This window comes from Schistocerca cancellata, chromosome 5 (genome assembly GCF_023864275.1).
Source record: "Schistocerca cancellata isolate TAMUIC-IGC-003103 chromosome 5, iqSchCanc2.1, whole genome shotgun sequence".
Taxonomy (NCBI): domain Eukaryota; kingdom Metazoa; phylum Arthropoda; class Insecta; order Orthoptera; family Acrididae; genus Schistocerca; species Schistocerca cancellata.
In genome coordinates, this window is record NC_064630.1 from 839,272,721 (window position 1) to 839,299,868 (window position 27,148).

The 27,148-nt window shown below is 42.2% G+C and overlaps 1 protein-coding gene across 2 annotated transcripts in view; it reads left to right on the forward strand.

Moving 5' to 3' along the window:
- LOC126187365 (zinc finger protein 665-like) overlaps positions 1–26,943 on the forward strand; it is a 186,405-nt gene extending 159,462 nt beyond the window's left edge. For both annotated transcript variants that reach the window (XM_049928409.1, XM_049928410.1), the window contains 2 exons: positions 18,478–18,548; positions 24,537–26,943. In XM_049928409.1, coding sequence (XP_049784366.1) covers positions 18,478–18,548; positions 24,537–26,388 — 1,923 coding nt within the window. In that variant the 3' untranslated portion in view covers positions 26,389–26,943. The remainder of the gene's footprint in view (positions 1–18,477; positions 18,549–24,536) is intronic.
- Positions 26,944–27,148: the final 205 nt, after the last annotated feature.

Genomic DNA, 27,148 nt, shown 5'->3' on the forward strand with positions numbered 1-27,148 from the left:
CTCGTCAGGAGGGAACAGGGTGCAAGTAACACAATTTGTGGCGCACATTGGAACAAATGGTACCAGTTATCTGGGCTCTGAGGTCATACTTGGATCATTCCGCTGAGCGGTTCTAGGCGCTACAGTCTGGAACCGCGCGACCATTGACGATCAACGACCACTGACGAGGCAACCATTGGTTGCAAAAGCTGGAATGTTTCCTTCTATTATAACTATATATATATATATATATATATATATATATATATATATATATATATATATATGCTCAGTAAACTAGATAAACAATCAGTAGTTTCATGACTCACTGAGTAACTTGAAAATTGCAGCACAGGGCAGGACCATGTAGAGGAACTATGGCTCATGGTAAAAAAATAGTTGACCACGTGCTGGATAGATATGTAGCCTGTAGGACAGTTTATAATGAGAGAGGTCCACCATGGTATACTGTCACTGTAAAGAAACACATAAAGAAAGAGGGACTACTGCATAATAGGTATAAAACAAAGTATAAAGTCCTAGATAGATGCTGAATGAAATATATTTGCCAGTCAAGCTAGCTATGTGTGATGCCTTCAGTGACTACCATGGTGGAATATTTTTAAATGATGTTTCACAAAACTCAAAGAAATTCTGGTCATATGTAAAGGCTGCTAGTGGCACCAAGTTCGTGTCCAATCCCTAGCGAATTAGACAGGAACTGGAGTTGAGGATAGCTAAGCACAAGCTGAAATGCGTAAATCTGTTTTCAGATGTTCCTTTAAAAATGGATAGTTGCTACTCACCAAATTGTGGAGATGCTGAGTCACAAGTAGATACAACAAAAACACTGTCAGAAAGTGAGCTTTCAGCCAACAAGGCCTTGGTCAAAACTAGGCAAAACACACACACACACACACACACACACACACACACACACACACACACAATATTTGCGTGTGCGCACGAGCGAGCTTGTGTGTGTGTGTGTGTGTGTGTGTGTGTGTGTGTGTGTGTGTGTTTTTGACGAAGGCTTTTTTGGCGAAAAGCTCAGTTTCTGACATTCTTTTTTTTGTGCCTATCTGCAACTCAGCATCTCCGCTATATGGTGAGTAGCAACTACCATTTTCATAATATTGTTACATTCTATTCTCGATTTTCCATTATCTGATTGTTCCTTTACAAAGGAAGACACAGGACAATTGCCACAATTTAATCCACATAATGACATAACTATTAGTGTCAGTGGTTTTGAGAAACATCTCAAATCATTAAATTTGACAGGGTATATACGACCCGGGACAACCGGAAAATCCGGGAAAAACCCGGGAATTTTTTCATCCGGGAGAAAACCGGGAAAAACCCGGGAATTTTTCATTGTTTTAGCTTTCAGTTAATTTTTTTAAATTTTGGCTGCAGAATTGATTCTCTAGCAAAGATTGTTATTGTATCCTGCTACTGGAGAATGATACTGCAGCAATAAAATATAAACGAGAGGGAAAAAAATTAAACTTTAGTGACAAAGGAAATGTGCAATTCACAACAAAAAACCGTGCACGCACAAGCGTTTGCAAATAGCAAAAATATGTCAAAGGCCATAGGGCGCAGACTGTAATTCTTCGTAACAATAAACTGCTTGCTATGAGCATGACGTCACAACTGTTCACATTAGGTTCGTTTGACCAATTGCCAGCGGTCTGTTGCGCATGCGCATTTGACTCGCGTATAAGCAGTACCTTCTCCTTCTACTTGAAGTTTGTCTGTTAGCTGTGTCTGTAGCAGTAGCAAGCAGCCAGATGCAAACGAGAAAAATTTTTCTCACGCGCCCTAGCTGCCAGATTCACACTTGCACAGTAGAGTTGGGCAACACGATTCTTTTTCCCGATTCGATTCCTACGATTCAATCTCACATTGCGAATAGATTCCTACGATTCGTTCACGATTCATTCTAGTCTGCGATGGCACGATTCTTATGGAATGCAAAAAGTTCTACATCTTACTCACAGATGGCAGGACAGTCAATGGGGTAACAATCGAACTGTGTCAAGATAAGATATGCCAGAAATAGTCTATTTATGAGTAAACGTGCATACGACGTTACAAGTGTGATTCTCGATTTATACGTTTAATACCTTAATTGATGAAAGGTCACGTTTCATTTGATTGAATCTATTGTTTTATTTCAGTAAAGGTGGTGCAAAATTACGTGGTATGCCAGTTTGGTTGTGTGGCTTGAACGTATCTAACTACAGAAGTCTGTTTTATAGTAACAAAATCTAGCAGTGAGGCAGACGTGGTTTGGCTCATATCATCCTATTCAAATAAAGTTGAAAGCAAACAGTTAAATAAATATAAATTTTCATTTCCGAGATACCAGCGATCAGAGGAAAACATGTCTAACCTAAAACATATCTAGGATGATTGTTACTATTGGATGTACAGTAAGTCCAACGTCTTCGTATTCGGATAATGTTATACCGCCATCTCACAAAATTTTGATACACCTCTACTGTAACAAAGATTTACGAAATTGTGATACAAAATACTTATTGTGTAAAATTGAGTTTTTTCAGGAAACACACCAATATAGATAAACTTAAAAATCTAAATCTTTATCTAAATATAAAATTCTATCCAAACAGTTAAAGCCGTTCCCAAGGAACACGAAATTGTGTAAAATCGCGTGCTGTAAGGAAAGACACCTACACTCCTGGAAATTGAAATAAGAACACCGTGAATTCATCGTCCCAGGAAGGGGAAACTTTATTGACACATTCCTGGGGTCAGATACATCACACGATCACACTGACAGAACCACAGGCACATAGACACAGGCAACAGAGCATGCACAATGTCGGCACTAGTACAGTGTATATCCACCTTTCGCAGCAATGCAGGCTGCTATTCTCCCATGGAGACGATCGTAGAGATGCTGGATGTAGTCCTGTCGAACGGCTTGCCATGCCATTTCCACCTGGCGCCTCAGTTGGACCAGCGTTCGTGCTGGACGTGCAGACCGCGTGAGACGACGCTTCATCCAGTCCCAAACATGCTCAATGGGGGACAGATCCAGAGATTTTGCTGGCCAGGGTAGTTGACTTACACCTTCTAGAGCACGTTGGGTGGCACGGGATACATGCGGATGTGCATTGTCCTGTTGGAACAGCAAGTTCCCTTGCCGGTCTAGGAATGGTAGAACGATGGGTTCGATGACGGTTTGGATGTACCGTGCACTCTTCAGTGTCCCCTCGACGATCACCAGTGGTGTACGGCCAGTGTAGGAGATCGCTCCCCACACCATGAAGCCGGGTGTTGGCCCTGTGTGCCTCGGTCGTATGCAGTCCTGATTGTGGCGCTCACCTGCACGGCGCCAAACACGGATACGACCATCATTGGCACCAAGGCAGAAGCGACTCTCATCGCTGAAGACGACACGTCTCCATTCGTCCCTCCATTCACGCCTGTCGCGACACCACTGGAGGCGGGCTGCACGATGTTGGGGCGTGAGCGGAAGACGGCCTAACGGTGTGCGGGACCGTAGCCCAGCTTCATGGAGACAGTTGGCGAATGGTCCTCGCCGATACCCCAGGAGCAACAGTGTCCCTAATTTGCTGGGAAGTGGCGGTGCGGTCCCCTACGGCACTGCGTAGGATCCTACGGTCTTGGCGTGCATCCGTGCGTCGCTGCGGTCCGGTCCCAGGTCGACGGGCACGTGCACCTTCCGCCGACCACTGGCGACAACATCGATGTACTGTGGAGACCTCACGCCCCACGTGTTGAGCAATTCGGCGGTACGTCCACCCGGCCTCCCGCATGCCCACTATACGCCCTCGCTCAAAGTCCGTGAACTGCACATACGGTTCACGTCCACGCTGTCGCGGCATGCTACCAGTGTTAAGACTGCGATGGAGCTCCGTATGCCACGGCAAACTGGCTGACACTGACGGCGGCGGTGCACAAATGCTGCGGAGCTAGCGCCATTCGACGGCCAACACCGCGGTTCCTGGTGTGTCCGCTGTGCCGTGCGTATGATCATTGCTTGTACAGCCCTCTCGCAGTGTCCGGAGCCAAGTATGGTGGGTCTGACACACCGGTGTCAATGTGTTCTTTTTTCCATTTCCAGGAGTGTATATACAGATAAAGATAAAAACCAAAACCTTAACTACATTCAATACATACTAACAAAGTTTTACGAGATGGCGTTATAAAAACATGTGAAATAACGTTTTTATAATATAAAATTGGGTTTTTACGAATGGAACTATGTAGGATATATGTACTGTAAAATTGACTTTTTACGAAAGAATGGAACTATGTAGGTGAACTCAAAAAGCAAAAACAAGTCTAAATACAAAATTTCATTCAAATCGTTAGGGCCGTTTTCGAGATACGCGAAATATAATACATAATCCAAGTGCTATTGCTCGTGTGTAAAGAAGGTGTGTGTGTTTTGCATTGCATCTGCAACATGTAAGAGATATGCATTTATTCATCATACTTGGATTTCTTGATTTTAATCGTGTGTATTGGGAGCTGTGTACTCGCTGTATATCGTTCCTGTCATCACTAGTTCGTGTATTACTCGCGCAAAGTAAGCTGACGTAAATGGGAAATGCCTTTACGCTCGTTCCCATCAGCCACCGCCAAGTGTCAGCTTGAGCTTGGTTTTCACAGTAATATTACGGCCCACGAACTTCGTTTTTTAGTTCCGAGCTTCCTTTGTTCACACGCATCCTCCACTTGACTGCCATCTGGCGGTGGTAATCATTCGGCACGACTCGGCATGATTCGGAAGTTGCCTTCGAAGCATAGCGTACTAAGAATAGATGAATCGTTGGAACTTGGAATCGTCACGACTCGGAAACACGCAATCGCTCTTACAATTCTTTTGAACGACGATTCGTCCGTATCACGATTCGATTCTTACGATTCTTTATTTAGAGTCGTTCAAATGAACGACTCATTCACGAATCGCCACAACTCTATTGCACAGAGTTGTCTGAGCTGCAGTGGGGAGGGGGTTAACCTCCACGTGACGCGTGTTTACGTTAAGTGATTTCGCTGCTTCTCTTCGTGTACAGCTCCCAAGTCAAATGAAAACAAAACGGATTTCTGTGGCCTGGGAGCTATCAAGTGAATTAAAATACATTCACATAATTATGGAGGGCAAAAATATATTATTAATTTCAGTTTTCTCATTTTATTTTATTTCCAAGTTAGTAGCAGTCAAGCATTAATTGCCTTGCAGAACAGTGAAGTTATTTTAGCAAGTTTGCTAAAGAAATTTGGCTTTATTAATCTTTCCGCTGAGGCAATCATTTTATTTGAAACGAAGTGTTTCATTCTACAGTACTGGCTAGTTCCAACTTTTCGCTGAATTTCAAGTGCACGTTATCATCTTCTGCCATATATGGCATTATGCTATAATAAAGAACCAAAAATGAGATCGTAGAGTACTGGTACTCCGAGAAAATTTACATCCCAAAAACCACACTAAAAAGCTTAATATCAGATGGGACATACTTCATTGTGAATCTGGAAAAAGGCAATTCGCACTTCAAGCCGAATTATGCATTTTAGTATGGTTTACGAAATTCCGATGCTCTTTGGAGTACCCTCTGATGCCCTGTGTTTCTTTTATGGTGTAATATAAGCTCTTTTAGTGCTTTATAAACACGAACATACTGGCTTCCTACACCACTGCAGTTGCACACGCACAATAATGCCTGTTTTCTGGTGCTCTCTGGAAACTGGTAAATCGAACCTATTTCTAACAGTCTTCGGATTGTATTGCGAACGGTGGTTAGAAAAGCGTTACTTTCAAAGTAAATTTCTTTTTACGCAAGATGAATTATGTTACGTGTGAGAAAGTGGGATGGATATCTAAACCACAGAGCGTTCGAAACTGAACAGTTTGAGGACCATTTATGTCATAATATTAAATTTACTGGCACATTTGTGTGATGTATCTTAAAGTATAACACACGCAAAAAAGATCAATATTACATGTGAAAGCTAAGCTTCTGTTGTAGCGTGTTAATAATATTATATATTATAATATTATATGTGAAAGCTTAGCTTTTATTGTAGATATAGGGTACTGTGTACATTAATGTAAACCGTTAACTTTTCCTCTTGAGTGTTCGCGCTATTTAACCAGTGATCTTGCTATTGGCTGACTATAACACGTGTCCTATGCTCTGAATAGCTGCTGTCATCGGCTGACGAGATCTCGTGGCTTGAGATATGACTCGTTTACAAAAGGACGTCGCAACCTCGGTTTCAACGCTCCGCAAACTAACGTGCTGTGTTTGGTGCAATTCGAATTTATACTTTCGTAATACGAAAATATGCAACGTATATGTTGTTGCAAATCAAAGGTCTCTTTTTTTGTTATAAGTCTCTCCAAACTTCTCTGCCCGTCTTTTTTTTTTTTTTTTCGGGAAGTTCTACGCGATTGTATAAAACGTTAACCATTCAAAGAATTGATAAGTTTTGCAGTTCCGAGGGAAAATCTACGGAAAATCTGTCAGTTAGCACAGAAAAAGTGTATTTTTGCCCGGGAAAAAGCGTATTTTTTAAACGGGATATCCGGGAGAAATCCGGGAATAATCCGGGAATTTTTTTTCCTTGTCCCCATATACACCCTGTTTGAACAAAGTTCCAGGTTCCAATGGAACCCCTATCATATTATGCATAGAATTTGTGTCTTGAGTTAGCCCCTCTTCCATTTGTAGTGTATTGCAGATCCCTCAAACGAATATCCATGCCCAGGAAGAAAGGACAAATTACACCTGACTACAGGGTAAGAGAAGTGATCCATGAAAGTACCGACCAGTTTGCTTGACATTGGTTTGTTGTAATATCTTGGAACATATTCTGAGCTCGAACGTAATTAAGTATCTAGAGAAGAATAATCTCTTCCTTGTCATCCAACATTTATTCTGAAAACATTGTTCATGTGCAATCCAACTAACACTTCATTTACATGACATACTGAAAGCTTCGGATCAAGGCAGCCAGGTAGATGCAGTATTTCTTAATTTCTGGAAAGCGTTTGACTCAGAACTATACCTATGCTTATTGTTAAAGGATTGGTCGTGTGGAGTACCAAGTGCAATTCATGACTGGATTGAGGACTTTCTAATAGGGAGAATCCAGCATGTTATCTCGGATGGAGAGTCATCATCAGATGTAGGAGTTACTTCGGGTGTTCCCCAGGGAAGTGTGTTGGGACCCTTGCTGTTCATCTTGTGTAATAATGACCTTGAGGACAATATTAATCGAACCTCAGACATTTCACAGATGTAGTTATGTGTAATGAAGTACTGTCTGAAAGAAGTTGTATGAATATTTAGTCAGATGTTTATAACATTTTCAAAGTTTTGCAAGATGTGCAACTTGCTTTAGATGTTCAGAAATCTACAATTTTACGCTTCATAATATGAAAAAATGCAGTATCCTATGACTATAATATCAGCGACTCATAATGGAAATGTCAACTCGTACAAAGATCTGGGGATAACACTTTTTAGGAATATGAAATGGAACGACCACATTGACTCAGTTGTGGGTAAAGCAGATGGTAGACTTCACTTTATTGGTAGAATGCTGGGGAAGTGTCATCAATCTACAAACTGTATTCATTACAAAACACTCATATGAACCATTCTAGATTATTGCTCAACTGTACCAAATGGGACTAACAGGGGATATTGAACATACACAGATAAGGGCAGCATGAATGGTCACAGGTTTGTGTGACACGTAAAAAGACTGTCAGAGAGGTGCTGGAGAAACTGAAGTGGCAGACTGTGGAAAACAGATGTAAACCATCCTGAGAAAGTCTACTAACAAAGTTCCACGAATCGGCTTTAAATGATTATTCTGTGAAAATTCTGCAACCACCTACGTAGCGCTCACTTTGGAATCGTGAGGACCAAATTGAAATAATTACAGCACACACATACGTGTTCAATCAGTCGTTCTTCCCATGTTCCATATTTGAATGGAGTGGGAAGTAACCTTAATAGCTGGTTCACTGGTACGTATCCTCTGCCACGCACTTCACAGTGGTTTGCAGAGTATAGCTGTAGATGAAGAAGGAGAAAATGAGAGCAGAGTTACCTCACGATCAGTGGTGACAACAGTCATGGCATTGCAGAACATGACCATGCACACAAGATGTAAATATGGCCCGAGATCAAAACAGTGCTGGAGGCCCATTTGCATACACACAGAGCGTACACGTGAATGGAAAGAGCATGAGCAATGTATTGGGCTAGTAGTAATGCTGGGCACTTGGCTGTGTACCTCAGAATTGTGAATTTTCCAAGGTAGTGTGTGTCGTGCTCTAGTTTAACTTTCTTGGGGTCAAAATATAAGGATAAATTGTTCCATAAAAACATCACATATAAGGATAAAGTTTACCTGCTGTAACAAAATTTAATATCATTATATTCACAGTGGGTGTTCCCAAAAAGATACTGCTTCTTGCATGTATGAACCGGAATGCTGTGAATGTTAGGCAGCTTGCAGTGGCCAGAGAGGAAGGGCTTTTAAACTACATTACTCACAAGGAAGGGGGAAGTTAAATATAAGTCCACCTTCACAAAACTTCTCAAATCCAATGCCCACCTTCCATCAACACTTGGGGAACCTAAGGGCTTTACACCACATATCTGAAGGGGAAGAGACTCAACCTTTTTGAAAAGATTAAAATAGTTTAACATTCATACATTAAGAAGGATATGTTGCTTAATGATCACTTGAACCAGTAAAAATCAAGTCTTTACAAATCCATGTTTCCCATTTTTAAAGAAGACTTTTGAGTGTCTCTTGTTCTTTACAACCAATTCCATTGTTAAGTAAATGCATTTTATTGTATTTATTTATATTTTCATTGTTTCATTTTATTTTTGTTGTTTCATTTTAGCTTTATATTTATTGTCAGTCCTTTCATTTATTATTTCTTCTATGAATTTCATTTTTATTGTACTGCACTTGCGTCTGTGAGCCTTTCTGTTTATACCTCCATGCATAGTTTTCAATCTTATACACAGTGAACTACATTTTATTCTAATATGGTTTTTCATTTATTTGTTACTCTGTTCATTATTATTTTATTATTTTTTTGCCTTTGTTGCACTGCACCCTCACTTAGAGTGGCACATAGCGCTTGTCATTACCCCTAGCCCAACACTTTGCTTGTGCTCTTTTGATGCTCTGTGTGTACATGGCTCTAGTGCCAGTTTTGGTCTGGGATCATATCTGCAGCTTGTGCATGTGGTCTTATTCTGCACTACTATGACTGTTGTCATCAATGCTCATGAGGTAATTCTGCTTTCTCCCTGTTCCTGGTGTTTTTTCTCAGGTCTGTGTTTGTTTGTTCCATTTGATACTGTACCTGTGATTGACACATACCTCGTGGTAGTAACATTAAAATTTTTTGGACAAGTTATCGTATATAACTTTGCTGTTGTAGTAGTCCAGAATAGGACCACCTTAGGTTAATTGTAATTTCGTCCTCTGTTTATATTTCCAGATAACCTGATGATACCATTCACGGGAGAAACACATTGTTCTTGAGTTAATGAAGAACACTGTGCAATTTAAGACTGTTATTAATATTAACTTTTTTCTGGTTGTGGCTTCTGATTCATTTGAAATATAGAAGTTAGTTGCACATTTCTAATGTTCTTTTTTAATGCAAGAATGAGTTAGTATCAGATAAGGAATTGAAAATAAAATGAGATTCCATTTGTAAATTTCAAAGGTATTAGTTGTCCTCCAGAAGCATGGTTATTTTCATAAGATTATCATTTTGATGACTTCAGATGTGACAGATACAAAGTACTCCATTGTGTGTGATCTATTAACTTTTCTCCCCTGTGTTGGTAACTGTTCTAAGACGAGTATTATTTAGGAAGAAAGATTATAATAAATCATCTAAACTGAAATTAATGTTACTAAAGAGTGAATTGCTACAGAATATAATTGTAAAATTATATTTTATAATACTCCCATGTTCACACCTTCAACCCATTACATGCAGTCTCCCATCCTTCATCAAAGACACCAACCACTTTCTCGAACGCCTAGAATCCCTACCCAGTCTGTTACCCCCGGAAACCATCCTTGTAACCATTGATACCACTTCCTTATACACAAATATTCCGCACGTCCAGGGCCTCGCTGCAATGGAGCACTTCCTTTCACGCCGATCACCTGCCACCCTACCTAAAACCTCTTTCCTCATTACCGTAGCCAGCTTCATCCTGACCCACAACTTCTTCACTTTCGAAGGCCAGACATACCAACAATTAAAGGGAACGGCCATGGGTACCAGGGTGACCCCCTCTTACGCCAACCTATTCATGGGTCGCTTAGAGGAAGCCTTCTTTGTTACCCAGGCCTGCCAACCCAAAGTTTGGTACAGATTTATTGATGACATTTTCATGATCTGGACTCACAGTGAAGAAGAACTCCAGAATTTCCTCTCCAACCTCAACTCCTTTGGTTCCATCAGATTCACCTGGTCCTACTCCAAATCCCATGCCACTTTCCTTGACGTTGACCTCCACCTGTCCAATGGCCAGCTTCACACGTCTTTCCACATCAAACCCACCAACAAGCAACAGTACCTCCATTATGACAGCTGCCACCCATATATATATATATATATATATATATATATATATATATATATATATATATATATATATATATATATATATATAAAATAGGGAAACATTCCACGTAGGAAAAATATATCTAAAAAGAAAGATGATGAGACTTACCAAACAAAAGTGCTGGCAGGTCGATAGACACACAAACAAACACAAACATACACACAAAATCCTCCCCACTCCACCAAGAGTGTCTTTCCGCCGTCCACCTAACCTTCGTAACCTCTTAGTTCATCCCTATGAAATCCCCAAACCACCTTCCCTACCCTCTGGCTCCTACCCCTGTAACCGCCCCCCGGTGTAAAACCTGTCCCATGCACCCTCCCACCACCACCTATTCCAGTCCTGTAACCCGGAAGGTGTACACAATCAAAGGCAGAGCCACGTGTGAAAGCACCCACGTGATTTACCAACTGACATGCCTACACTGTGAAGCGTTCTATGTGGGAATGACCAGCAACAAACTGTCCATTCGCATGAATGGACACAGGCAGACAGTGTTTGTTGGTAATGAGGATCACACTGTGGCTAAACATGCCTTGGTGCACGGCCAGCACATCTTGGCACAGTGCTACACCGTCCGGGTTATCTGGATACTTCCCACTAACACCAACCTGTCAGAACTCCGGAGATGGGAACTTGCCCTTCAGCATATCCTCTCTTCTCGCTATCCGCCAGGCCTCAATCTCCGCTAATTTCAATTTGCCGCCTCTCATACCTCACCTGTCTTTCAACAGCATCTTTGCCTCTGTACATCCGCCCCGACTGACATCTCTGCCCAAACTCTTTGCCTTTACAAATGTCTGCTTGTGTCTGTGTATATGCGGATGGATATGTGTGTGTGTGTGCGCGAGTGTATACCTGTCCTTTTTTCCCCCTAAGGTAAGTCTTTCCGCTCCCGGGATTGGAATGACTCCTTACCCTCTCCCTTAAAACCCAAATCCTTTTGTCTTTCCTTCTCCTTCCCTCTTTCCTGACGAGGCAACCGTTGGTTGCGAAAGCTAGAATTTTGCGTGTATGGTTGTGTTTGTTTGTGTGTCTATCGACCTGCCAGCGCTTTTGTTTGGTAAGTCTCATCATCTTTCTTTTTAAATATATATCATCTTCGTGTGTGTGTGTATATATATATATATATATATATATATATATATATATATATATATATATATATATATATATATATAAAACAAAGATGATGTGACTTACCAAATGAAAGTGCTGACAGGTCGACAGACACACAAACACACACAAAATTCAAGCTTTCGCAACAAACTGTTGCCTCATCAGGAAAGAGGGAAGGAGAGGGAAAGACGAAAGGATGTGGGTTTTAAGGGAGAGGGTAAGGAGTCATTCCAGTCCCGGGAGCGGAAAGACTTACCCTAGGGGGAAAAAAGGACGGGTACACACTCGTGCGCACACACACACACACACACACACACACACACACACACACACACATATCCATCCGCACATACACAGAGACAAGCAGACATTTGTAGAGGTAAAGAGTTTGGGCAGAGATGTCAGTCGACGCGGAAGTACAGAGGCAAAGATGTTGTTGAAAGACAGGTGAGGTATGAGCGGCGGCAAATTGAAATTAGAAATTAGCGGAGATTGAGGCCTGGCATATAACGAGAAGAGAGGATATGCTGAAGGGCAAGTTCCCATCTCCGGAGTTCTGACAGGTTGGTGTTAGTGGGAAGTATCCAGATAACCCGGACAGTGTAACACTGTGCCAAGATGTGCTGGCCGTGCACCAAGGCATGTTTAGCCACAGGGTGATCCTCAATACCAACAAACACTGTCTGCCTGTGTCCATTCATGTGAATGGACAGTTTGTTGCTGGTCATTCCCACATAGAACGCTTCACAGTGTAGGCAGGTCAGTTGGTAAATCACGTGGGTGCTTTCACTCGTGGCTCTGCCTTTGATCGTGTACACCTTCTGGGTTACAGGACTGGAGTAGGTGGTGGTGGGAGGGTGCATGGGACAGGTTTTGCACCGGGGGCGGTTACAAGGGTAGGAGCCAGAGGGTAGGGAAGGTGGTTTGGGGATTTCATAGGGATGAACTAAGAGGTTACGAAGGTTAGGTGGACGGCGGAAAGACACTCTTGGTGGAGTGGGGAGGATTTCATGAAAGATGGATCTCATTTCAGGGCAGGATTTTAGGAAGTCGTATCCCTGCTGGAGAGACACATTCAGAGTCTGATCCAGTCCCGGAAAGTATCCTGTCACAAGTGGGGCACTTTTGGGGTTCTTCTGTGGAAGGTTCCGGGTTTGAGGAGATGAGGAAGTGGCTCTGGTTATTTGCTTCTGTACCAGGTCGGGAGGGTAGTTCCGGAATGCGAAAGCTGTTTTCAGGTTGTTGGTGTAATGGTTCAGGGATTCCGGACTGGAGCAGATTCGTTTGCCACGAAGACCTAGGCTGTATGGAAGGGAGCACGCGCGATCTTTTTTGCGGCACGCGCGATCTTTTTTGCGGCACGCGCGATCTTTTTTGCGGCACGCGCGATCTTTTTTGCGGCACGCGCGATCTTTTTTGCGGCACGCGCGATCTTTTTTGCGGCACGCGCGATCTTTTTTGCGGCACGCGCGATTTTGCGGCACGCGCGATCTTTTTTGCGGCACGCGCGATCCTTTTTTCGCCACTCGCTATCTCTGTTTTTGAGCAACGTGTGTTCTTTTCCCCTGATCTGGACATACTTGCTTGGTCTGGTCAACTTTTTCCGTATTTTTCTTATTTAGTGGTCTTCCTTTGGTATTGAACATTACCAACACAATTTCTTTCTTTCTCGTCTTCCCCTACCCACCAGCTACCCACTATGTACCCTAATCCTATACCACATTGTTTACATTCATTCCGGAAACATGCATTCACCGTAGCCAAATTGCAATCCCACATACTTTTCCTCCGGTCCTGCTTAACCTTTGGAATTACCCCTAAAGGGCTTACCTTAAAAGTTCCCATCTCCGGGTGCAATTCCTCCTTCCACCAGTCTCTCCTGGACTTCCAGAACCTTCAATCCTTAGCCCTTACCCAACTTGTCCTGAATCTCTACACTACTTCATGTAACCACCACTCCCAACAGCTCCTATCTCTCTTCAAAGTCCTCCACCTCTCAAACCCTTGCTTGGAGAACACACTCAAGAACATCATCCTAGAAGCCAGCTGCAAACTTGAGTTCCATGCCACACAACACCTGAAAAAACTATCCACAGTGCTAGTGCAACACCTAAGAAGTGGGGTCCCTCTCCCTATCCCTCACAAACACCAACCACAACAGAACCTTCAACAAACCCCCCTCATAGCCAACAAACCTAGCCTAGCCACCCTACTCAATCTCCCCATCCCAGCACATACCCCACACAGACCAAATCTCAACTATAACCACAGTCAAATGCCACATATCGCCAGTCCCAATTCAGTCCTAAACCTCTCATCCAGATCCCTCTCTCCTCCAGAGACATCTGTTCTGTCAAAAGGCTTAACCTTTAGCCCCACGCCTAAATTCAACCACACTGCCCTGGTTAAAGATCTCCTCTCATTCACCCAGAACCTCAACTGGAAATACCACTTCACTACCCAAACACAGCCCCCAAATACTAGACCCAGTGTTGAACCCTGTCTAGAACAGTTCCGACTGCCTTCTCAAAGGGATCCTCCTCCCCTCCCCCAAAACCATCCCTTGCAGACATTTCAGGAATTCCTCACATCCAGTGTTGCCTCCCAGTCCTTCTTGAAGAACATCCCAACAACCCCCAACATCACCCCAGCTGAATCCCGTGCCATTAAGGAGCTGAAAATAGACCGCTCTATTGTCATCCTCCCGGCGGATAAAGGCTCCACAACTGTCGTACTTGACCGTGTGGAGTATGTGGCAGAAGGACTGCGTCAACTCTCCGACACCTCAACCTACAAAGCTGTTACCCAGGATCCCATTCCCTCCATCCAGACTGAGCTGCTAAAAATCCTAAGAATCCAAGGTCCCTCACAAGGCCTCACAACGGCTTCCATAGAATTACTCACTCCACCTGAGCCACGTACCCCTACCTTCTACCTATTACCCAAAATCCACAAAGAGAACCATCCTGGCCGTCCCATTGTAGCAGGCTTCAAAGCCCCAACCGAACGTATCTCAGCTCTGGTAGACCAGCACCTCCAACCTATCACCCGCAGACTCCCATCCTACATCAAAGACACAAACCATTTCCTAGAACGCCTGAAATCCATTCCCACTCCTCTCCCACCTGAAACCTTTCTTGTCACCATAGATGCTACATCCCTTTACACAAACATCCCACATACCCATGGTCTCTCTGCCCTTGAGCACTACCTCTCCCAACGCCCACCCGAAGATCTTCCAAAAACCTCGTTCCTCATCACACTTACCAACTTCATCCTCACCCATAATTACTTCACTTTTGAAGGCCAGACCTACAAACAAATCAGGGGAACGGCCATGGGAACCAGGATGGCTCCGTCCTATGCCAACCTCTTCATGGGCCGCATGGAGGAGGCTTTCCTGAAGACCCAACAGCTGCTTCCCCTGGCCTGGTATAGGTTTATAGATGACATCTTTGTGGTCTGGACTCATGGTGAAGAAACACTCCTTAATTTCCTCCATAACCTCAACTCCTTTTCAAATCTGAATTTCACCTGGTCCTTCTCCAAAACCCAAGCCACCTTCCTGGATGTTGACCTTCATCTTGTTGAAGCTCACATCCACACTTCTGTCCATATCAAACCCACAAACAAACAACAGTACCTTCACTTTGATAGCTGCCATCCATTCCACATCAAACGCTCCCTTCCCTACAGCCTAGGTATTCGTGGCAAACGTATCTGCTCCAGTGACGAATCCCTCAACAATTACACCAATAACCTGACCAGTGCTTTCCTCTCCCGCAACTATCCTGCAGACCTTGTCCACAAACAGATCTCCCGAGCAATACATTCCTCCCCGTCCAACAACAATGTTCCTACCCCCAGACCACACAGAAGCATCCCCCTTGTCACCCAATATTATCCTGGCCTCGAAAACATCAACAAATTACTCCGCCAGGGATATGATTTTCTCAAGTCAACCCCTGAAATGAGATCATCCCTTGACAAAATTCTCCCCACACCACCCATAGTTTCCTTTCGTCGGTCCCCTAACCTCCGTAACATCCTTGTTAAACCCTACAATATTCCCAGACTACCTTCTCTACCCAGCGGTTCCTACCCCTGTAACCGACCCCGCTGCAAAACCTGCCCCATGCATCCCCCCACAACCACTTACTCCAGCCCCGCTACTGGTAAAACGTACGCAATTCAAGGCAGGGCCACATGTGAAACTACACATGTCATTTATCAACTGACATGCCTGCACTGCACAGCCTTTTACATCGGCATGACAACAACTAAACTGGCTGAGCGCATGAACGGACACAGACGAACTGTCCGCCTAGGAGATGCCCAATACCCAGTAGCGGAGCATGCCCTGCAGCATAATTCTAGGGACCTAGGAACCTGCTACACCGTATGTGCCATTTGGCTTCTCCCACCCAACACCAGTCCCTCTGAACTGCGGAGATGGGAACTTGCACTCCAACACATCCTTTCATCCCGCCATCCCCCTGGACTGAACCTACGTTAAACAACCTCACTCCCATTTACTCTTCAGTCTACTCCTCTTTCCCTTTCCTCTTAGCCATTCATGCATCTTTTCATCCTGCATAGTTGTGTTTATCTTTATACTATATACCTCTTTACTTCTGTATGCATCCTCTTTGGTTTGAAGCTGGCACAGTACTTACAGTAGAATATCTTTGGCTTCCCTCTGACAACCATGCCTCCATCCTTGCTACCCTCCCTATTTTCCTTTCCCTGTTGCTTCATAACCTGGGTTGTTTGTAACTGAATCTCCTTTCCCTTCTTCCCTTTCTTTCCCCTCTCCCCTCCCTGATGAAGGAACATTTGTTCCGAAAGCTAGGAACATAAATTTTCGGTTTTGTTTTGTGTGTATCTATCGGCTGTACTGAGCTGAGGTAAGTACTGGCCAGCCCCTCTATCTCTTTGTTAGGGTGTATATAACAGAGATGGTGTGTGTGTGTGGTTTCATTGTTATTTTGTACATCTTAGTTGCTTTTTCATCTTATTACCTTATTTTCTAGTCACTGTGGCCTACCTTGTACAAAAAATTGTTTTGTAGTGTAATGTAATACGGTAGCTGAAGCCTTCCAGTTTACTGTTTATTTTTGGCTAACTTGTAACTTATTCACACCCTTCTTATTTGTTTATTTGTACAACCATCTCAGTCCCTTATTTACACAACTACTAATGTCAGATTTCCCAAGTACTCATAGTTTTCTCTGTTAAATCACTCTTGCAGGAAGATGGAATAGAAACAGAGGACAGTCCAATTCTATTTCCTTAAACATGTAATTGGCATTGTTGAAGTTAGTTTCTCTCTTTGCTTAAAACAAAAAAAATTTGGCATAGAGCCATGACAGTGAATTAACAAAGTTTGGTTTGTCCTTGAATATGTAAGCAGTGTGTTGTGTGTAGAAAGGGAAGAAGTAATATTTATGTATTAGATTCATGCAGCTTTGTTTTAAACATCATGCTGTGTTTTATTAAGAGACTGTGAAAAAATTGTAAAAGAGTAAATGACAATGGAAAAAATGGACAGAATAAATATGCTACTGGAACAGATTTTAACCTTGTTGGGTGGGACAGAAATTATTTTCTATGACAGAGCAATGAATTCAAAGAGCAAAAGATTTATTGTGAGTTAATACTGCAGCAAGCCAAGACTATAGAAACTGAGAACAGCGATAAAGGCAGAGTAGCTAAGATAAGGTTAATGTAAGTGTGTGGTGTAGAGTATGTAAGCACTTATAAAGAGGAAAAATGATGGAGGAAAAAGAGAATGTAAGTGACAAGCAGAGGAGGAAATGAGAAGGACTAGGGAGTGCAGAATCAGTGACAACTTGATGCTTTTGTGAGGTATACTCAGGTGGCATAGTTGCTCACACAGGTTTTGAGACAGTGGTCTGGGTTTGAGACTAGGGCTGGCTTTAACTGTTTTGAGGAGAGGAAATATTTTCTAAAGGAAGCAGAGGAGAACTGATACAAGTACAAAATAAGTAGGAAAGTGAAAAATATATAAATAAAGAAGATGTGTGAGAGGAATACCAGTCATGAAGAAAGATGGATCAGGGAAATCTTAAATTTTCAGTATTTGTTGCTTATTAAAGATATTATTTGTTGCAAAAGTCTCTTAGATTTTGAAACAGTGTAACAGAGCACCTTTAAGATTTTCTCCACCTCTATAATTTATGTTGTAGTCTGCCCTTCGTTGTTGAAAGTCAAAATATGATCATACAGAAAATGGAATGTATGCATAAGTGTCGGATGTTGTTGTAAAATGAACTTCCCATCATATATACACTGAACAAGCAAGACTATAGTACACTTTTTATTCCAGATACTTTTAATCAGCAGAGCTTAAGCACAATAATCACAGTTGAAAGTAATTATCTGCTGCAGAATGAGAGAGGAGTGTACAACAATATTATATAGTGTGTGGTTTGTCAATACTAAGCTGCCAGTGTAGTGTACAGTACAGTAAATACATAATATGAAGAGAATGCCAGCAGTAAGCTGCAGGTAAAGAAGTAGAAACAGCATCCTCTGACTGCTGCCCCCCTCCCCCACCCTCCCCCACCCTCCCCTCCTTCCCAGTCTCTCTCTCTCTCTCTCTCTCTCTCTCCATTATGTGTAGTAAACTACAAACAATCATTTTTCTTTTCTTTTCTGTTTACAGAAAAGGAATGATATACTGCAGTCATTTTCGGGCATGGAGGCAGAGCACGCAGAAAGGAGAAGTAGAAAGAAGTATGTAGTAGCTACATTATGGAAAGTGTTGATATATGTACAAAAAGCACTTGGTATCTTTTTATATGACATATTCCTGCTGCTTTAACAGCTTCTAACTGCACTGCAGAGAATTGAGTTCTGTATTGTCAAATTTGGTATATACTTGATAACTTCAATAGAGCTTGGAACTCTTTGCTGTCAAATATGGTGTAATTAATATCATCATCCCATGATTTTTTTCTGTTGAGCAGACTTTAAGGAATCTGTTTCTTTGTTTGGCATTAATTTTGTTTCAGCCTCTTGGAAAGGACTATATGATATAGTTTCTCAAGCAGTGCTTCACATCTGACAGTAATTTTGAAACTGTGGTAAAGATAAATTTCCAGTATTAGAAGCAGAAATTGGAATAGCTGCATTGGAATGTTTGTTAATTATTACCCGGAACACTTAAACACAACTCTTCGTTAATAACAAGAAAAATATGCTATTCTGATACTGAGCTGTAAACAAAGTTAATTTGTCTTTCTTCTGGGAAAGGGCGATACGAATGGTGGAGCAGAGTAAAATTTGAGGTATCATGTGAAAATTCCACAAGAAATCTGCCTTTTATAAGCACTTCAAAGGGGAAATTGTACAAATTGCATTGGAGAAGGCTGGAAAGGCCAGATTTATTATAGGAATCTAACAGCAACAGAAATAAATCTGCAGCTTGGAAAACTAAATGTTTGGCAGTTGAAAATAGTAATGCAAAATGGGCACAGCAGGGAAATTATAAACATCAGGAAGAGAAGTTAAGTTAATTCACACACAGAGATGACAGTCACAGAAATATTGGTAGAAATAAATTTCTTTCCCTGTTGTTGATAGGCTACTTGTGCTTATTAATAATTATGCATTCCTTCCACAATTCCTTAACTTGTTTGAACCTGTGTTAGTCAGTAGTGTGTTCCTGTATCATCTTATTTTTCAGAAAGAACTGCCCTAGAGGGAGAAATGTATTGCAGTTACAACACCTCATGAAACCTGATGTAATTGACTACTAACTTGAACTGACCTCTCAGTAAAACAGTATGCAACTGAAGTGGTTGTTTAATTTCCATTACGTCATTTTTCAGAATAATTGTGATTGTTATAAATTAAGAAGTTGAGTGCTCAGTGTAGTCCCTCTCTTAAAACAAAGCAAAGTGCTATGTTTTTTCTTCCCTCATCCGATTCTTCGTCCAAGAATGTCAACACCACACATTGCTGTCCTGCTTCCCACTGCTTTATGTTCAATTCCATAATTTATAGTATATATGGTTGTTTTTTGGGCTAATGTCAACAGTGATGGTAGTAGAGGATAGATACCCAAAATTTGTAACTGCTTTATTAAAGATTTGTTATCCATTCTCACATTTCATGTTCAGATTTCACAAAAACTTCTATGGGATATTATGTGTTAGCTGATACATACAAATCTTGTAATTTGTAATTGCATCAGTGGCTTCATTAAGAGGTTTGTACACTTTGTAGGGATAGTGAAAGAGCAGACAATTGGTGAAACAAAGAATTCACCAGATTGGCCTGTTAACAGTTAATCTTAAACGGACTGTAAAGCAGACATACCATAGTTCATTTTCAAGACTGTATTTGAAAATCTGTAGACTCTTGTCTTCTAAACGAGAAAATTGCACTTATCTCTGCAGAATTGGAAGTTGCCAAGCAGCTTGAGTACTTGATAAAAGCATACCACATTACAATCATTTATTGCACTTCCAGTTCTTCCTGTAAAACTTATGTGTCAAGCATTGGTAGTCCAGGATTTGTCTTCTATGTATGTTGGTTTCTTAATGCAGAAAGAGCAAAACTACCAAACGAGAGCACTGGCAGGTCGATAGACACACAAACAAACACAAACATACACACAAAATTCTAGCTTTCACAACAAACGGTTGCCTCATCAGGAAAGAGGGAAGGAGAGGGAAAGACGAAAGGATTTGGGTTTTAAGGGAGAGGGTAAGGAGTCATTCCAATCCCGGGAGCGGAAAGACTTACCTTAGGGGGAAAAAAGGACGGGTATACACACGTGCGCGCGCGCGCACACACACACACACACACACACACACACACACACACATACACATATCCATCCACACATATACAGACACAAGCAGACATATACAGAGGCAAAGAGTTTGGGCAGAGATGTCAGTCGAGGCGGAAGTGCAGAGGCAAAGATGTTGTTGAAGGACAGGTGAGGTATGAGTGACGGCAACTTGAAATTAGCGGAGATTGAGGCCTGGTGGATAACAGGAAGAGAGGATATATTGAAGAGCAAGTTCCCATCTCCGGAGTTTGGATAGGTTGGTGTTAGTGGGAAGTATCCAGATAACCCGGACGGTGTAACACTGTGCCAAGATGTGCTGGCCGTGCACCAAGGCATGTTTAGCCACAGGGTGATCCTGATTACCAACAAACACTGTTTGCCTGTGTCCATTCATGCGAATGGACAGTTTGTTGCTGGTCATTCCCACATAGAACGCTTCACAGTGTAGGCATGTCAGTTGGTAAATCACGTGGGTGCTTTCACACGTGGCTCTGCCTTTGATCGTGTACACCTTCCGGGTTACAGGACTGGAATAGGTGGTGGTAGGAGGGTGCATGGGACAGGTTTTACACTGGGGGCGGTTACAGGGGTAGGAGCCAGAGGGTAGGGAAGGTGGTTTGGGGATTTCATAGGGATGAACTAAGAGGTTACGAAGGTTAGGTGGACGGCGGAAAGACACTCTTGGTGGAGTGGGGAGGATTTCATTAAGGATGGATCTCATTTCAGGGCAGGATTTGAGGAAGTCATATCCCTGCTGGAGAGCCACATTCAGAGTCTGATCCAGTCCCGGAAAGTAACTTGTCACAAGTGGGGCACTTTGGTGGTTCTTCTGTGGGAGGTTCTGGGTTTGAGAGGATAAGGAAGTGGCTCTGGTTATTTGCTTCTGTACCAGGTCGGGAGGGTAGTTGCGGGATGCGAAAGCAAATAACCAGAGCCACTTCCTCATCCTCTCAAACCCAGAACCTCCCACAGAAGAACCACAAGTGCCCCACTTGTGACAGGATACTTTCCGGGACTGGATCAGACTCTGAATGTGTCTCTCCAGCAGGGATACGACTTCCTCAAATCCTGCCCTGAAATGAGATCCATCCTTCATGAAATCCTCCCCACTCCACCAAGAGTGTCTTTCTGCCGTCCACCTAATCTTCGTAACATCTTAGTTCATCCCTATGAAATCCCCAAACCACCTTCCCTACCCTCTGGCTCCTACCCTTGTAACCGCCCCCTGTGTAAGACCTGCCCATGCACCCTCCCACCACCACCTACTCCAGTCCTGTAACCCGGAAGGTGTACACGATCAAATCCAGAGCCACGTGTGAAAGCACCCACCTGATCTACCAACTGACCTGCCTACACTGTGACGCATTCTATGTGGAAATGACCAGCAACAAACTGTCCATTCGCATGAATGGACACAGGCAGACAGTGTTTGTTGGTAATGAGGATCACCCTGTGGCTAAACATGCCTTGGTGCACGGCCAGCACATCTTGGCACAGTGTTACACTGTCCGGGTTATCTGGATACTTCCCACTAACACCAACCTATCCAAACTCCGGAGATGGGAACTTGCTCTTCAATATATCCTCTCTTCCCGTTATCCACCAGACCTCAATCTCCGCTAATTTCAAGTTGCCGCCACTCATACCTCACCTGTCATTCAACAACATCTTTGCCTCTGCACTTCCACCTCAACTAACATCTATGCCCAATCTCTTTGCCTCTGTATATGTCTGCTTGTGTTTGTATATGTGTGGATGGATATGTGTGTGTGTGTGTGTGTGTGTGTGTGTGTGTGTGTGTGTGCGCGCGCACGCGCGCTCGAGTGTATACCTGTCCTTTTTTCCCCCTAAGTCCTTACCCTGTCATTTATCAACTGACATGCCTGCACTACACAGCCTTTTACATCGGCATGACAACAACTAAACTGGCTGAGCGCATGAACGGACACAGACGAACTGTCCGCCTAGGAGATGCCCAATACCCAGTAGCGGAGCATGCCCTCCAGCATAATTCTAGGGACCTAGGAACCTGCTACACCGTATGTGCCATTTGGCTTCTCCCACCCAACACCAGTCCCTCTGAACTGCGGAGATGGGAACTTGCACTCCAACACATCCTTTCATCCCGCCATCCCCCTGGACTGAACCTACATTAAACAACCTCACTCCCATTTACTCTTCAGTCTACTCCTCTTTCCCTTTGCTCTTTAGCCATTCACGCATCTTTTCATCCTACATAGTTGTGTTTATCTTTATACTATATACCTCTTTACTTCTGCATGCATCCTCTTTGGTTTGAAGCTGGCACTGTACTTACAGTAGAATATCCTTGGCTTCCCTCTGACAACCATGCCTCCATCCTTGCTACCCTCCCTATTTTCCTTTCCCTGTTGCTTCATAGCCTGGGTTGTGAGTAACTGAATCTCCTTTCCCTTCTTCCCTTTCTTTCCCCTCTCTCCTCCCTGATGATGGAACATTTGTTCCGAAAGCTAGGAATGTAATTTTCGGTTCTGTTTTATGTGTATCTATCGGCTGTACTGAGCTGAGGTAAGTACTGGCCAGCCCCCCCCCCCCCCCCCCCCTCTCTCTCTCTCTCTCTCTCTCTCTCTATATATATATATATATATATATATATATATATATATAAGGAAACATTCCACGTATGAAAAATATACCTAAAAACAAAGATGATGTGACTTACCAAATGAAAGTGCTGACAGGTCGACAAACACACAAACGTACACACAAAATTCAAGCTTTCGCAACAAACTGTTGCCTCATCAGGAAAGAGGGAAGAAGAGGGAAAGACGAAAGGATGTGGGTTTTAAGGGAGAGGGCAAGGAGTCATTCCAGTCCCGGGAGCGGAAAGACTTACCTTGGGGGGAAAAAGGGACGGGTATACACTCGCGCGCGCACACACACACACACATATCCATCCACAAGCAGACCCGCTCCCGGGACTGGAATGACTCCTTACCATATATATATATATATATATATATAACAAGAAAGATGATGAGACGTACCAAACAAAAGCGCTGGCAGGTCGATAGACACACAAACAAACACAAACATACACACAAAATTCTAGCTTTTGCAACCAACGGTTGCCTCGTCAGGAAAGAGGGAAGGAGAGGGAAAGACAAAAGGATATGGGTTTTAAGGGAGAGGGTAAGGAGTCATTCCAATCCTGGGAGCGGAAAGACTTACCTTAGGGGAAAAAACGGACAGGTATACACTCGCGCGCACACACACACACACATCCATCCGCATATACACAGACACAAGCAGAAAATGTCTGCTTGTGTCTGTGTATATGTGTGTGTGTGTGTGTGTGTGTGTGTGTGTGTGTGTGTGTGCGTGTGTGCGTGCGTGCGTGCGTGCGAGTGTATACCTGTCCTTTTTTTCCCCTAAGGTAAGTCTTTCCGCTCCCGGGATTGGAATGACTCCTTACCCTCTCCCTTAAAACCCATATCCTTTTGTCTTTCCCTCTCCTTCCCTCTTTCCTGATGAGGCAACAGTTTGTTGCGAAAGCTAGAATTTTGTGTGTATGTTTGTGTTTGTTTGTGTGTCTATCGACCTGCCAGCGCTTTTGTTTGGTAAGTCTCATCATCTTTCTTGTTAAATATATTTTTCCCACGTGGAATGTTTCTCTCTCTCTCTCTCTCTCTCTCTCTCTCTCTCTCTATATATATATATATATATATATATATATATATATATATATATATAATAGAAGGAAACATTCCACGTAGGAAAAATTCCAGCACTTTCATTTGGTAAGTCACATCATCTTTGTTTTTAGGTATATGTATATATTCAGTTGCCACACAAATAAAAAACTTTGATTTTTTCAAATAAAATTAAATATGTTTAATAACTTCATGATTTTCAGGCATGGACTCTCTCTCATGTTTCAGGAATTACAGTTACAGTACAACTGATGGAATTGAAGATGAACATCAGTTTGAGGAAGGAGATGGTGAAGAATCTGAAGACAGTTCAAGGCTTAAAATGAACCATGCATACCAAATAGTAGATTCTGCAGGAGAGACTGAAGATGGTGAAATGTTGCAGATGCATGTGACGACAGAATTGACTGAGTGTGACCCAGGGCTCAAGTCCAAAATAGCTGGTGCTATGAAAGACATAATGGTGAAAGATGATGGTCCACAATTCTTCAATAACGAAGAAGAGAATGCAATATGGAGATGTGATATGTGTGACTATGAAGCTTCCAAGAAATCAGTTTTAATTAATCACATCAGAAAAAGACATGCTGCTGGTGCTGTAGCATGTAATTACTGTGAAAAATATTTTTTTGACGAAGAGTCAGCTAAGCTTCATGAAAGGACACACTTAAAGTCAAAGGAGGATGAGTCGGAGCCACCTATGTACATGTGTGAATTCTGTGGGAAGTCATTCCGTGGACGAAAGTCATTAAAAGAACATCATTTAGCTAATCATAGTGAAGTGAAACCCTTTAAATGTGATCAGTGCGATAAAAACTACGGTTCATTAGCTAGCTTAGACATCCATAAAGCAACACACTCTACAGAGACTCCTTATCTTTGTGATTTGTGTGGTAAGAGTTTCAAGCACATAAATAACTTAAGAAGCCATAAACGTTGTCATATGGATGATTCGTATAAAAATAGGCAACTGTGTACAAAGTGTGGGAAAGGGTTTAGATCAAAGTTTCATCTCAATGAACATATGAATGTGCACAACGGAGTCCGTCCGTACAGTTGTGAGAAATGTGGTAAACGTTTTCATAAGAAGATACAGCTTCGGCAGCATGGCTCGGCTCACTTAGGTGAACAACCGTTCTCGTGTCATATTTGTGGAGTGAAGTTCAATCGCCGAGGTAATATGACCCAACACATTAAAAGACATGAACATGAAAGGAAATATACTTGCAGGGTATGCAATGAGTCGTTTCCCACATTGGGTGCTGTTCTTACTCATCGAAAATTGCATACTGATCTAGAAGTGGAGAAAAGTATACAGATGCAGGCCGGTGATGATCCAGAGCAGGCTGCCTTCAAATGTGTTATCTGTGGTAAACTTCTTGTCAAGAAGGAATCACTCGCAACGCACATGAGATCACATACAGGAGAAAAACTTTTTGAGTGTACAGTGTGTGGGAAAAAATTGTCTAATAAAGGTTCTTTAACATACCACATGCGGTCTTTCCACACCGGTGAGCGTCCTCACACGTGCCAGTTCTGTGGTGAAGGGTTCCTTTCAAAGGAGGCTCGCCTTGTCCATGAACGAATACATACGGGAGAAAAGCCTTATAAATGTTCAGTTTGTGGTATGGCATTCCGCTGCTCTAGCAACCTGTCACAGCATATAAAAGTCCATTCAGAGGAACGGCCACACCCCTGTCAGCATTGTGGAAAAGCATTTCAGAGGAAAGGCGCACTAGATGTTCATATGAGAACACACACAGGTGAACGACCTTTTACGTGTGATATATGTGGTAGAGGCTTTACACAGAAAAATGACATGCTTAAACATAGACGTATTCATACGCAGGAAAAGCCGTTCCGTTGTGATCAGTGCGGTCAGCTTTTTATGCAAAAACGGGACCTGACAAAACACTTGAGCCTTCACGCTCATAAGCAAGAAGTTGTTGAGGAGGAAGAGACCCCTACACAAACAGTTGTAATAACAACAGCTGATAATAATGTGATAACTTTTCCAGAAATACCAGTGAATGTACCTGTCATGGAAAATACTCAGGCAGTTATCTTGCATAGGTTTTAGGCTTAGTGAACTGCATTTGGATCTACAGTATTTGAGTCTAGATTTGTACATGTGTGCATTGGAGTCAGTGCGTATTTTTTAAGGAGAATGCTGAATTTTCAGCATCATTATTCAGTGGCCATTAAAATGTATTTTAAATACTTTCAGGAGTCATGTATTTGTTTCTAGGTTTACAGTCCATATTTTAAGAATATGTACAGCTAATAAAATAGAATAGTTTGTAAGTTTTCATAAAACAGTGAGAGATTGTGATATTCTATAGTATTGTTGCATGTGTGGACCTTCATAATATCATGTAGATTGTGAGACATGTACAGTTCAAATATTTTTTGCAAGTTTTCATAATATATTTCACTACATGGTCAGAAGTGAGTATGTATGTTATTTTTATTTTTGTAAAGCAGCTATATACTATTTGAAAACACCATGAGAAATTTTTTTACAATTGGCTTAATGCCAGTGGATAGCTGTGCTTGATTTTTTACACCATAAACATACTTGATTTTTTATCATAAGTTGATTTCTCATATCAAGATGTACATGAAATTGATAATACCACTTAGTATTATCTTTTTCTCAGCAGTTTATTATTATAATTATGTATTCACTTTATTGTATCTTTAGGTTTTCCAAATTTGTGAACTCAAAGAAAACTTCACCTTTACAGAAAATTATTTTGATTTTATGTGGCTGGATATAAGTGAATTTTGGGTTTTTCTAGTAATATTATTTTGGTGCAAGAAATATGATGATCGATAAT